Below are 14,958 nucleotides of genomic sequence, written 5' to 3'. Positions count from 1 at the left end.
TCAAAAACCAAGAATTAACATCTTGAGTGTCTCTTTGCATTACCTCTATAGGCTCCCATTTCCTTGGGGGCAGCAGAGACCAAAGCCTATAGAGAGCAGGGAAGGGCAAAGGGTTAAAGAAAGGGATTTCTCTCTCTCTCTACCTCGAGCTGCAAAAGTTGATTTCACAAGTTAAACTGAGTGTGTGATATGACTCCATTGTATTTGCAAAGCATATGCTAGGTGTTCAGAAATGAATATTAAGACCCCTGACCGCCCATAACCTATAATCCAGCTGGGAGAGATTAGATCATCCTTTAAACACAGCAGATGACAAACCCCAAACCATGAGAACCGCCAGACGTGATACTAAAGGCTACAGACACTCAAAAGAAGAATAAATTCTGTAATATGGGTTGGGCTCAAAAGGCTTTTCCTGGAGCCATTTTAAACTGGCTCTTAGGACAACGTGATTATGTTTCTCAAGATGTGATAGCCTGGAACCCACCAGTGTCCCAGGTAAACCTGACCCTCTCATCTAAGCATAGGATAGTATTTTCTATTCCATCTCCACTGTCTACCTTGAAAGTGCCACAGAAGTCACTGGCCACTCTGTCCACAGTGACCGTTGAGTCACGGTCTTCAGGAAACTATGCGCCATAGTTGCAGTACTTTTTGGTTACAAAAGCATCAATCTTATTATTGTTATTCTAGAATAGAGAATTATACAATTAAGGACACAGCAGCTGTTTCTTTACAACAGTGGAAAACTATTACATGAGCATTTCACCTGGCTTCCCCAACTATTATTTATACCACAAAAATATTGAACTTAAAAAAAAAACAAACCCTAAGTCATTACTTGGATAGGCTCACACCAACCAGTTAAAATTAAACTTGTCTATTTCTGCTTTCCTGCAGAATCCTAAGATCTCCTCTAAGTAAGTCTCCCTGCCCGTTTTGGCTCTTTCCCCACTCTTGGGACTCAAGGTGACCGAGCCGGTCCCTGGATGCTGGCGCTGGGCCACAGGCACTCTGAATGAATGCAAGGAAACAAATGCTTAGGTACACATCCTGGACCCAGTTCTGATCCGGGCTGGCTCCAGTCACCCCTCAATGGGCTTTTTCAGAAGAGGAAGGAGCATCAGGCAAAGAAGAAAGGACCCAGAAGCTGATCCAAAGCCAGTGAGAATAAGGGTCAATAGGAAGAGCGTCTGGGCACAGGTACTTAAATAGACAGCCCTGACCCACATGGGGAGCAGCTTAATCAACCAACCCAACATAGGACATTTCCCAATCCCAGACGCTGGCCAATTTCTGAAGGCCATGTCTGACTTCCTTTTAGAGGCCGAATGAGCCTGAATCAGAAATACCAAGTTCAAATCCAGATTCTGTTAAGATGCTGCTTAAGCACTCAGGAGACTTTAGACAGTTCCTAACTTTTGGCTTCAGTAGCTTCACCTATAAAGGGAGCCAGTCGGACCAGATAATCTCTAGCTCAGGAAACGGAAACACAACTTTAAGAGCTGAAGCATCACACGGCCGCAAAAAAGCCAGAGCAAACGTCACAGAGTCAGAACCAAAGTGACCGTGGGCTGAAGAGACTTGGGAGGACAGCAGTGGTCAGAAAATTCCTCCCAAGAAGGAGATGGCGAATGGGGTAAACCCAGGATGGCTCTGTGAGAATCACTTATAGATCTCTCCCTTCCAGATCCTGCCCTGCAGTCATACACAGACCCATCTCTTCCCAGAAGAGCTAAGAGGCATGATTCACAGGATGGACATACCCACAGACGTCATCCCATACTTTCTACCTCGGCAGGGTGACTCAACCTTAACTACCTAAGAGAAATAAATGAAAGATTCCAAAGAGCTCAGACCCGGACCTCAGTAACTCAGCCAACCATCTAATCATCTTTTGAAGTCTGAAAGTTCTTTCACACACAGACTAAAAACTCAAGTTTATGGTCTCCATTTCAGTTCTACCGTCCCCAAAGTTTTATGAACACCCAACATGTTTTAAGGCTCTCAGATACAACACTGTACTGTTACGAAGTCTTAACTAGAGTTTAGGGTGTTATTACATATTTAAGGAGTGCTGTAGAAAAATGTAACCCACAAAAATCTATGGCTGTTTCCATAATGCTGCATTCATCCTCTACGCCCACACATCTTTGATATTTTACTTCTCCTGCCTCAATAAAGTCCCTTGTTCGAGAAACGTACTTTTGTTATACATCTAATTAAAACGGATTAAAGTTAAATTGCTTTGAAAAATGCGTTACATAAATGTGACTAAGAGTTTAAAATTACCCAAACTGCAATAACCTTCGACTTTATTCTCTGGCAGAGTTAAGAGTCACATGCTGTTTAACATCTGAGGAGCAGAGGCACACAGTAGGAATGCAATTACTGCTTCTCGATGTATCATCATCAACAGCTGCCATTTAGTCAGCAAATACCATGCCAGGCAGGAACGAAGCACTTTGCAGGTTATCTTTTAATCCCCACAACAACCCTATTAAGCAGTTCTATCTCCATTTTACAGATAGAGACACTGAGGCTCAAAGTAACAGCTGCTAAATGCAGAGAAGGAATTTGAGCTCAGGTCTCTCTCACCAGTTCTCTGAAATATACCCGCAGAGCTTTTCCATTAAGTGCAGAGTTGTGAGGTCTCAACCTCACTGGCCGTTAGGTCCCCCACATACTTCACTGACAAAGGTGACAACTCTTGTGGGTTTGGCCTGTATGTGTTAGTTCTCCTGGGCAGACCAATGCTGCTGAAATAACTTTACCAAAAGAAGCCGGTGAGGATGCAGCATTTGACATAAACCACAGCCCCCATGAGCGTGGTTACTGCCACACTTTAAGCTCTAGGGAAAGACACAGCCCTCCTCAAGTAGGCCACTCCTGTCGGCCCCGAGAAAAAGCATTTCTAGAAGGCAGCAGACCCCAAACACAGGCTTCTTCTTACTCTGAGGAGGAACTGCAGCGGCTCTAATAGCAGAGAAGCCCACCACCAAGAACAAGTCTTAGTAAGCATGCTGCTAGCCTTAGCGACAAGAGATTCCTGGCCAAGGTCACATTTCACAAACCTCCATCCCCAGGATATTTTCCTGCCCGGGTACCTCCCCCTACACAATGTTTGCTTCAACAAGTATTTCAAGGAAACCACCAGCTTCAGTAGGCGGCTGGCACAGTGAGTGCCATGGAGAATGCATTCCCTCTGCTGGCCCACGATCATTTCTGCACTAACAAGTTCATTCTCCATATGCGTGGATGCACATCTACACACTCAACTATTCAGACACACTAAGCGTCATCCATTAACTGAGCTAACAGAAACCACCTTTCATTTTGAATTTACAGCATAACAATTATTTCTTCTGAGAGAAAACAGAGTCCGAACTGAACGGCTGGCCAGGCCGGCCTGCAGACCACCCGCTCTCAGCCTCCCCACCCCCCCCCCAACTAATTTCTTTACTTCACTAGCAGGTGTTATCAGAAAAATCTAAGTTTCAGGGGCCCACGATATCCACCAATTTCAAAGTTCTTAATTGCTGAAATCAAGAGGTTTCCTCCAGCTCTAAAATCCCATTCCCCTCTCATAAACACAAAGTCCTCTCTTTTCTGTGGCTGCACTTTGCTTTCTTCGGTCTGTTGGTCCTGGAAGGACCTCAGTTCAACTAAAGGCCTGGGGGGAGGGGGGACCTTTGTGAGTTTATTTTTCAGCAGCACAGATCAAGAATGCAGCCCCACAGCGATTAAGGCGACTAAGCTTCCAAATACTCTCTCCAGCCTAAATAGTTTGATCCTGTGGGAACCAAACACTGTCTAAGAAAGAAAAGGAGAGGCTAAGAGTGCGGGTCTTCACTTTCTCCAGGGAGGAGCGTCGCTATGCCCTGGCGGGGGGTTGTCACTTCCAAACCTTGTGTGCAAAGTCCCAGCCCAGATCAGTCATCTTGCTTTAACTTCACGGCAGGGCCTATCCAGTGCAGGGGCCCAGAGGGTCTTGGGTGGCGCTGGGCGATTTGGGGCTCGGGCGGGGGTAGGGGAGGCCAGCCGCACCATTAAGAGGGTCTTGTTTTCTGAGCTGATCTAGTCCTGCAAACAGGTGCTTGGTTACTTCCATCTTTGGTGGGGGAGGGCATGATCAAGTCTCCCCTACAGAGGCACCCGCCCTTCGGGAAAAGCCACGCAGGACGAGATGAAAGGTGGCTTGCTAACTTCTGCGGGTCGTGCGAGTCTGCGAGGGACCGGGTGTTCTGTGGAGCCTGGGAAAGGCCCGGACCTCCATGAATGACCCTCCCGGCCACCTCACCACAGCGATACAGCGACTCCCCACCCCACGTCACCCCCGCCCCAAACACACACGTGAAGCTCGCCAAAGCGTGCCACCTGCCGGGTTCCCAGCAAACACGCCCGGGAGGAAGGACCGCCGGAAAGCACTGTGTTCAAAAAAAAAAAGTAAACTCTCCCGGGGCCGAGGACCGCCCCACCTAGCACTGGGGCCGCAGTCTGCAGGGGTCGGCCCCCCAGGTTCTCCTCCTTCCGGGACTGAATGGGGGAAGGCGCGGCACCGGGCGGCGCCGGAGGCGAGCGCGCAGGGCGCCGGGCCGCTTTGCCCCCGGGGCCGGCGGAGTCCCGGGCGGGGCAGGCCGGCCGGCGGGAACGCGGCGCGCCCTCGCCCCTGTTCGCGCGCGGGCCGGCGCCCCTGTGGGGTGGGCAGTGTCGGGGAACTCACAGCCGCTTCTCCTCGGGCTCCAGCTGCCTGTGCATGGCCAGCGAGAAGCCGAAGAGGCTCCCGGAGTCCCCGGTTTTCTCGATCACATTGTCCTCTCTGGTGTCCAAGTTGAAGGCGGCACCGAGCCGGGGCAGGAGCCCCGCCGACAGGTAGAGCAGCCACAGCCGCCCCGCGGCCGCCATGGGCCGGCGCACCCGGAGGGGAACGCGAAGCTGCGTGGCCGCCCTGCGCTCCGGGCCGGTTCAAGGCTGCCGTGCCGCTGCCGCCGCGGCCACCTCGGTCTCCTCTCTCCGCCGCGCCCGGCCCCACCCCCGGGACGAGTCGCGCTCTCCGCCCGGCCGCTCCCCCTCGCGGGCAGCTCCCGACCACTGAATGAGCCCGTTGTTCTCTGGAGACTCGCAGGCGTTTTATCAAGTGACGAGGACGCCGGCCCCGCCCCGGCCCTCCCCACTCTCTGGCCCCTCCTCGCGCGCCCGCCGCCGGCACCTTCCCGGTCGACCCGGCAGCGGGGCGGCCCGGCGCTGCCCCTCCCCGCCGCCCGGAGCCGCCCGGCACCTGGCCCGGAAGCCACGGCGGGGAGACCCGGAGGCTTGCTGCGGACCCGGCAGCCCCAGCCTGGGGGTCCTCCTGGAGAGAAGTACTTGGGTTGTGATTGCCTGTCGGCGCAGAGCTGGAAAGGCGTTTACTACCTGTTAGTAAAGGCGAGCGCGGGTGATGCACCCACCCTGATCGCCCCAAGCAGCGAGCGCTCTCCGACGGTGGCCCACGTGCAGATGCAGGCTTCCTTCTTTCATTCCACAAGTGTTTATGGAGCGCATAATGCGGGCCAGGTACTTGGGGAATGGAGCTGCGAAGATTGTCCTCCGCCCTCAAAGACCTAACCTCAAAAAGGGTAACAGCACAAACGTTAACAGTGCTGTGCAATTTACAACGCATAGCTATTCATCTCATTTCATGCGTCTAACACTCCTGTACCGTGGTTAGTTTTGCAGATGAGAAAACTGAAGCTCAGCCTTGCTCCAGAGCATCCAGGGATATCTGTGCCCAGGTGAAAAGGAGAGTTTGTGGGATAAGTCACACTGGTGTAGGCAAGTTAAAACTTGGTTTCCAGGTGTTCTGAGGCTGTGACGCTCCTCAGGAGTGAAGGATGCGTTCTTTAAAGTGGCACCCACAAGCTCAGGAGCCCTTCATTCCTGCCCCTAAATTCCCAGAACTAGCTGGGAGGAGAACATCCCAGCCCAGACACTGCTCTGAGCTGTGTGGGTGGCCTAAAGCCTCCAGCCTCCAGGACAAGGGGTGGGGCCTCCAGTAAGGTTTGACCCCTGGGGTGACTTTCTCCTGCAGGAGAGAGAATTCAGGTTACTGAGAATTTGGATGACAAATAATTTACTTTTTTTTTTCATTAACCCTCTGACATTTACCATTTCCTTCCTTTCCGAATGTAGGCAACACAAACACACCACAGGAGCAGTAAGAATCCATGACTTGGTCTCCAGGAGAACCCATAGGTTTTTTAAAATCACAAAACAGTTTTTGAAAATATCTTAAATGACAGTAGTTATTAGCTAGACCCTCGGCTGAATCTTGTTATGCGATGTTAATTAAAATGTATATAACATTGCTGTATCACAATTTTTAAAAACATTCTGTTAACTGTATTTCCGCATAATTGGCTTCCTTTGTAATCCCATGTATTTTATTTTATGTGTTTAAAAACCTTTTTCTGAAAAGGGGTCCATGGTCTTAAGTAGCCTGCCAAAGGGGTCCCAGAGTCTCCTGGAATGCCTCTGTGAGCCTGCCTTAGAATCAGACATCTCTACTTTGGAAATAGAAGCGGAGCTGCAGGCCAAGGGAAGAGCTGGAGCTCTGTGTATGTTTACACGTGGGGGTGGGGGAGTCACGTGCCCTTTCACCTCAAGGCATATTTGTAAGAAGGGAGCAGCAGCCTGTGCCACACAGAAAAGCCACCTGAACATCATGGAGGGTCCACAGGTGGTAACAGTAGCCTGAGCAAGTCCCTCAGCACAGGAGGGGCATGTCCCACTTCTCTACCAATCAATACCTCTGGTCAGTATTTAATCCAAAATGGGATACAGTGGGTTCAAGTTCAATAACAGTCTTGGAGTTCACACTGCTTTTAACAGGTACATGATAACCTTGATAAAGTTGAGAAACTGTTGGAGACTAAAATCTAGTAAGCTAAAAAACATCTGCAATATGATTTTTCACTCAAGTTAGCCTTTCTTCTTCATGTTAAATACATACTATTCCAGAGGGACAGGTGCCAGCTATTGTAATTAGAGCGCAAGGAACCTCACTGCAGGCTGGCACCCAGCAGGAGCCACTGAAAGGGCTGTAATGGTTGCTGAAATACTTCTAAACTGGTTTATAAAATCTATGTTCTGAGTTCCCCAAGTTCAACTGGCCCCACCTGGCCTCTTTCCTAGGACCTACCAACTCCCTACAATGCAGCAACTAAAAGATTTAAGCCCCTAAGCCTTGCTTGGCACTGCAAGAGCTTATTCTGATTGGGTGTGTCCATGTCATACCGGCTGTTAACTATATTGAAAATCACCCCTTGCTTCCAAGAGTAATTCTGTGCACCGTTCATTGATTCCTCCCCAGGATATGTTTCGTCGATGATGTTTGAAAAGTCAGAGTTAGCTACTTAATCCCGAATATGGATTGTGCTCTAACTGAAATTTCACATAATGGTAAATTTAGATACAGTGCTACTGAAGTGAATAATACTTGTGTGGGAGAACGAAGGGATTAAAAAAAAAAAAAAAAAAAAAACCAAGGATGAGAGACTTGTTTGGAGTGTGCCAAGTGCCCATTGAAGATGAACCACACACACTCCTGCCTCCCACTATCTCCTGTCTACGATGCCAAATGTATTTGAAGTTGAGTCAAACTGAATTTCAGACGCAACAGTAATCTCTTTGAAGAGTGTCAGCTCTTCCTGACTGGTTAACTGTAACGATCAAGTTTTGTGAATTAGTCATTTCCATGGCAAATATAGTTAAGGCTGAGTCTCTTGGAAAAGGGAGATTTAGAGGCCCTTCAGGATCTGCCGAGGCCAGTGTCAGTCTCTGGGGCCAAAGGAATGAAAAAAATCAAGAAATCTAAAAATTGTGAAATAAAGACCCAAGGAGGAAGGTACATAGTTTTAATGAAGGAAAAAAAAAAAAAAAAAAGTCTGGGACAAGAAGACATTTTGGAACCAAAGGAGAGAGAGCTTGATGATAAAGGCATGCTGAACATTAGATGACATGTGTGTGTGTGTGTGTGGTACCCATGCATGTATATATAAAAAAATGTGCACATTGCAAGGAGGACGCTACAAATCCAGTTTTGACAAAATTGTGTCACATTCCCAAAAAGGCTCATTAGAAAGCAACGTGGAATACCCAAGAAAACAATTATAATAGCACAGAAGAAACTTTGGTAAACTGAAAATTTTAAATAAAAAGGCAGTGAAAGCAATGAGTAGAGGCATTTGCTCAGATGGCCGCCTTTGAATTCCTGTACTTTACCAATATCTTTTCAAAAGAAATGTTTTTAATAGGGCAACTTTAATAGGGGAACTTACAAATAACTAAACTATTGGCCACCCGTGCAGAGGTCTGAAGAACTCATGTTCTGATGTATTTTCCTGGAACCGACTTTAATCATTTTTGCTCTCAGGCTCCCTGTTCTAGTGACCTCATCATCACCAACAGCAGAGGATATCACACTTGCTGCTTTCAGATAACATAGAATCTAGCTAATGAAAACATCTCTCGCTCCCTCTCGCTCTCTCACTCTTTTTTTTTTTTTTTTTGTCTTTTCAGGGCTGCACCCACAGCATATGGATGTTCCCAGATTAGGGGTCAAATGGGAGCTAAAGCTGCTGGCCTTCGCCACAGCCACAGCAACGCCAGATCCAAGCCACGTCTGTGACCCACACCACAGCTTGCAGCAATGCCAGATACTTATCCACTGAGCAAGGCCAGGGATTGAACCCACATCCTCATGGAGACGAGTCGGATTCATTTCCACTGCGCCACGACGGGAACTCCCTGAGAATATCTCTTTATTCTCCTTCTGTTGGTTGTGCTACCCAAAGGGCTTCGTGTATTCCCTGCAGCCCTTTAATGAAGGCCATTTGTCAGAGTGGGTAGCACGTGGTCTGTGGAACCCCTATCACTTTGAATGCCGTCTCTCTTCCACACTAGCCAGGTGACTTAAACAAATCATTGAACCTCTCTCCACCTCAGTGTCCCCAGCTGTGAGGTGGGGACACAGACAGACACCACGGTGTTGGTTGCCTTGCCTTACGGGTTAATAAAGCTGGTGTGAGCTGACACACATAGAATGTTGTGTCAAAACCAGAACTTCCACCTGTGTACAGGATTTCAAAATTTGGTTTTCACAAGTTAGACGCTGACCCATCGTGGTATATACCTCTAGTTTTGTCAGCTAGATATATATATAGTAAACTGTTCTGCCAGATTGGAACTCTTCAGTGGCAGACTTCTTGCTTCAGAAAAAGGAACAATTTTTCCGCATTGCTCTTTTTGTCTCTATTATAAGTGTTCGGGGGTTTCCCTTCCACAATGAACCTTAATGCTTTTTGTTTTGCTCTTTTGTTTGCTGAAAGTCACAGCACATTTTATACGGGCGAACCTGCCTTTGGTTGGGATCGGGAGAATCCACGTGCCAGCTCTACCTTATTATAAAACCGAGATCTATTTTATTTATTTATTTTTCCAGTGTTATTGAGATATAGTCGACATAGAACACTGTATACGTTTCCGGTATAATGGTACCCTAGGAGGGTAAAGGCACCATGTAATGATGGGATAAATATATATGCTGTGAAATGTTCACCACCATAAGTCTAGTTAGCATCCATCACGTCACAGAGTTATATTTTTCCCTTGTAATGAGAACTTTTAAGATTGATTCTCTTAGCAACTTTCAAATATCCAATACAGTGTTGTTAACCACAGCCACCATGTTGTGCCTTACAACCGCACAGCATATTTATCTTATTAACTGGAATTTTGTTTCTTTTCACCACCTTTACCCATTTCCTCTACCACCCGTGTCTGGTAACTGCCAATCTATTCTCTGTTTCAATGAATTTGTTTGTTTGTTTGTTTTCTTTTTTTTTTTCAGATTCCACATGTAAGTTAAATTATAAAATATTTGTCTTTCTCTGTCTGACTTATTGAACTTAGCATAATGCCCTCACGTTCCACCCATATTGACACAAATGGCAGGATTTCTTTCTTTTTTATTACCAAATAATATTCCTCTCTCTCTCTCTGTGTGTGTGTGTGTGTGTGTGTGTGTGTGTGTGTGTGTGTGTGTGTGTGCATACCACATTTTCTTTATCCATTCATCCATCAATAGACCCTTAGGTTGTTCACCAGATCTATTTTGAAGTAAATTTAAGTTGAATGTTTCTAATTCAATAGTAATGAGCTCATTAAATATTGTAGAGTATTTCGTGTTGCCGTTTTAGGTGGGACTCTTTTTTTCAAAATTTTTCGAGGGAACTTTTCTAATTCAGGAAGCCACATTTTGCCAGACAGCCAGAAATAAACTCAAACTGTAAATGAACCAAGTTAAATTTAAAACTGAGCTCCTAAAGCTGAAGTGAAACCCCTACTGGAAAATTCGGTTTTCCATCCTGCATCAGAAATAAACATGAAGCTACGTGTATCTCATGCCACACAAATGTAGTCTTCAAAGGCCAAACTTGGAGGAGATGTTTTTAAATTTTTTTCTTGCTTTCTATAAAAACATCTTCAGTAAAAAAAAAAAAAAAAAAAAAAAAAAAAAAAGGACAAGCTGAATCCGAGTTAGGACTTAACCCTGTGATCTCTGGTGTATATCAATTCAGGTCAAAGCAAGCACTCAAGGAAGGCAGCTTAGCCTCACACACTTCCCAGCTGAAAGCTTGGACCAAATTCCTGTACTTTTCTAGGACTCAGTTTTTGAATCTGTAAAATGGCCAGAAATCTTCCCTTACCAAGTTGTTATAAGGATTAAATGAGATTATGTATGTAAGGAGTTCCCTTGGAGCAGCCAGTTAAGGATCTGGTGCTGTCACTGCAGCGGCTCAGGTTGCTGCTGTGGCGTGGGTTCAAACCCTGGCGCAGGAACCTCGTCATGCCAGGGGTATGGCAAAAAAAAAGAAAGAAATTAAGTATGTGAGATGTGTAGCAGAGTGTCCTTTATTAAATATGCACTGAATAAAATATTAGCTGTGAAAATGAAGAAGAAGAAAATAGACCAGAATATAAAGCAAGAGAAGGCTTCAGGGAATGGGCACTAAACACAGGGAGAGGAAGTCACCTCTACCCCATATTCACTTGACATAAGTGGTCAGGATGAACCATTCCTTCCCAATAGACTTTGGCAAATAATCTCTCTCATATAATTTCTCAGTGCCTAAGGTTTGGATGGAAGCAAATTTGTGCTTTGCTCTGGCTCTGGACCTCTTCCATCTCCTGCCAGTCTTTGGAGAAGCAACAGTGGGTCCCAAATTCAATATCCTAAGTTCAGAAGAGAAAAATTCAAAGGATGAGCCAGCCAGGAGGCATGGTGGGAGAAAAACTGAAGGAGATTTTCAAACACATAAAGATCTTTCTCTTTCTACAATCTGACCAGCCAGGGAGAAAGAAGTGCTAAGGATAATCAAAAATTATAACCAACTCAGAGTTCCTGTTGTGGCTCAGTGGAAACGAATCTGACTAGTATCCATGAGGCTACAAGTTCCATCCCTGGCCTTGCTCCGTGGGTTAAGGATCCAGAGTTGCTGTGAGCTGTGGTGTAGGCCACAGACATGACTTGGATCCGTGTTCCTGTGGCTATGGTTGTGGTATCCAAGAGCTACTGCTCCAATTCAACCCCTAGCCTGGGAACCTCAATATGCTACTGGTGAGGCCCCCAAAAAAACAAACAAACAAAAAATTATGACCAACTTAAAAGATCCTGTTACTTTGTTTGAAGCTTTATCTTATTGAATATATCTTTCTGCTAATGTTCAAACAGCTTATACTACTTAAAATGAATTGTCAAAGTAGTCAGGAGAACAGGACACTTCATAGGAAAATCAGACCCTGAACTTCAAAATTTCTGAGTCTGGAAAGCAAGCCATTTGCACACAGATAATTAAGTATTCGCTATATTTAACAAGTCGCTTCTCCTGGCACCTTAACAACACTTTTGAAAGCAATGTAATACTTCTTCTACCCTGTGAACACACCACTTTAAAGAATAAATAACAAAGAAAATAGGAGTTCCCTTAAAGAGCAGCAGGTTAAGGATTAGGCATTGCCACAGCTGTAGCATATGTTGCTGCCGTGGCACAGGTCAGGGCTGCAGTGCAAATTCAGTCCCTGACCTGGGAACTTCCATGTGCCACAGGTGTGGGAAGGGAGGAGAAAAAAAATGGACCACCTAACAGCCAAGAATGTTCCTGTAACAATGGCTCTGCTGTCCCAGATCCCATGATCCAAAGTGAGGGGCCAACGTTCCTGCCTTATACAATGTATTTCTGAAAATTCCCTGGTGAAAAAGGATAAGAATGGGCTCACTGATACTTATACCCCATTTCATTTTCCAAAACCTTTCAAAAATCAGTGCATGCAGAGAACTATAATAACCTATATGGGAAAAAAGAATGGATTATATGTATATGTATAATGTCTTCACTTTACTGTATATCTGAAATAACTATAGCATTGTAAATCAACTCTACCGCAATACAAATTTTTTAAAAAAGAGAAAAGAAAATCAGCATGTCAACACAAGGCAAAAACTATTGTCCTCTTTTACGTCTGGAAACATCGAAGCAGGGACTTTTCTTAAGAGAGAAAGTCAGGGTCTCTGACCTAATTAAGACTTGGCATATCCCAACTTCTGATTTTCTAGCCAAGACCACACCTTCATACCTTTTCCAACCTTGGCTGCAAATAGTCCACTTAAACCAGATTTCCTCCCTCCCAAACAAGAAATTATAGTAGTTCATAAAGTGTAATCTTGATCAAAGCTGTTCTCCGGCAGGAAAAAACCAGCAATCACATTTTATCAGGTTGGGGTGTCCACACATGAGCACATGCTGCTTGCTTCTGCTGCTCACGGAAGCATGGAAAGTGGAGAACGGCTAACCAGAGGGGTTGCGTTCCCTACCCTGTCCAATGAAGCAGGGGGAGTTTTTGTGTCCCACTAGGAAATAGTCTCCACCCCACTGCTCCAAGAGTTTACGGTTCCCCAAGTAGCCAGCAACCCCGCCCCGCCCCCCGCCCGTTGCTGTTGGTTACAGAAACCAACCAGTAAATGCCACATTGCTTGAAAAAGGAGGTAAGCGAGTGAGAGACAGTCAGCTCTTTGATTTCTGAAGTGCTATTAGAATTTCCTAATTTACACTCTGTAAATAACCAAAAGATGTACATCTGTTCCTCTGAGACTTTCCTTATGTGTTGACTACAGTCATCTGGCGATGTCTTTGGAGTTATAAACAGTTTTCAATCTGTATCTTTTAAATAATTCAGATGTAGGAAAAATAGTTTGAGTGTTATGAATATTTTAAAAATATATTGCAAAGTTGAAATAGTTTCAAATGTTAATTAAATGGATATATATTTTTTAAGTGGCTGATGGCTTATATGTGTGTATATATATATCCACATACGTATCGATATACATATGTGGATATATATACATTTATACCCATTTAATTATATATAATTATATATATTAATTTTATATGATTATATATTAATATATAATTATATATGTCAGGTGTATTTTATATGTATAATTATATATACATATATATATATGTATGTGTGTGTATATATATATATATATATAAAAGCCATCAGCCACTTAGGGTAAATATTCAAAGAGGAGAGCAGCATTAAGTAGATAAGTAGACACCCTATCCATCTGCCCAGGCAATGCCTTTTCAGACTCCATCAACAATCTGCATTCACCTCTCTCCTGCTTCATATTGAGTAATACTGTGATTTATCTGCTTATATATCTGTCTACCAAACTGTTAGTTCCTTCTAATCAGGGGCCAAACTTTATTCATTTCTGTATCCTGGATACCAATAACTAGGCCTAGAACATGGAAGCTACTAAAAATTCACTGACTACGGTACCTAAGGGTTTTTACCAATCATCACTTTTATGCCAGTAGACTTTGAAGTTGGGGGGTTTTTTTAGAAAGTGTATTGCCCTTGTATTATGTGCTTAAAACAGAGTATACCCAACAGTGCACATTGTTCAAAAGACACATCCTCCCTATCCAGAGTCCTCTAAAGATCAATAATTCTTTTCCTCACGGAAATTGAAAACCCTTGCATTAAGTCAGCCAATTAACAAGGCACCGTTTTGGAGTCAAGGTCTCTGAGGCTATAATCCTGCCAACAATTCAAAGACAACTAGAAAAAGTGAAAGTGGGCTGCCTAATCGGGAGTGGAAATTCTTAGCAAAGGGTTTTGGGGAAATTGGAGCGTGGAGAGGAGGAAGGTGGAGTGGGGGCGCGGGGGCGGGGGTGGGGGCGTGAAGGTTGCAAAGCCAGAACTCCTCCTAACAAAGAAGGAGTTTTCCTGAGAAAGCTAGGTTTCCTAAATTGAAAACATTTCTTTCACTCTCTTGTCTACTCTACCAAAGTGCAAACAGTGCTACCATCTTCGGTGTCCTTTAGTCACCAAAGAAAAGACATGGTGGCATGAAGCAGAATGGGTTCAGGTGGGAGACTACCCTAAGCTCCCCCACCAGCCAATCCACCCAATAGTATGTCCTAGCATATAACTGGGTTAGTCTCCGGACCTTGCCCTCTTCCCATTCCAACTGCACACGCCTACGTGGGAGGATACATAACGCCAGCTAGGCCTTCTCAGGAAACAACTTCTGAGAGAAAGCATGCATTGAGTATCACAGCAAATACAGCAGAGGCTTATGAGCCTGAAGCAATACTACAGATGAGATTTTTAATTTAATTTTATTTATTTATTTTTTGCAATGATGTTTAAAACACTGCAGGAAACAGGCTTCTGTTTGCATCTGTAAAGATGTGGTGTGGTTCCAGGGCACAACTATAGTTTACGTAGAATTCTGGAGACATGAATAGTGTGTGAAGGAGTATGGTTATAGCAATCAGGTGAAAGAATACAGGTGAAGTAAGGAAAAGGTATCCAGTGTGTGAGTCCTAGAGTTTAAAATATACA

General features: G+C 45.0%; 1 protein-coding gene across 2 annotated transcripts in view; it reads right to left on the bottom strand.

The window, feature by feature from the left end:
* ITGA6 (integrin subunit alpha 6) overlaps positions 1 to 5,106 on the bottom strand; it is an 87,718-nt gene extending 82,612 nt beyond the window's left edge. For both annotated transcript variants that reach the window (XM_084999521.1, XM_021076079.2), the window contains exon 1: positions 4,724 to 5,106. In XM_084999521.1, the coding sequence (XP_084855647.1) occupies positions 4,724 to 4,905 (182 nt within the window). In that variant the 5' untranslated portion in view covers positions 4,906 to 5,106. The remainder of the gene's footprint in view (positions 1 to 4,723) is intronic.
* Between the last annotated feature and the right edge of the window lie 9,852 nt (positions 5,107 to 14,958).

The sequence above is a fragment of the Sus scrofa genome, chromosome 15, assembly GCF_054392235.1.
Source record: "Sus scrofa isolate SSC_HxYL_T2T_F1_AM1 chromosome 15, Sscrofa_HxYL_maternal_Yorkshire_Landrace_v2.0, whole genome shotgun sequence".
NCBI classification, from domain to species: Eukaryota; Metazoa; Chordata; class Mammalia; order Artiodactyla; family Suidae; genus Sus; species Sus scrofa.
The sequence above is the reverse complement of the archived record's forward strand: the minus strand, read 5'-3'. Positions and strand labels throughout refer to the sequence as shown.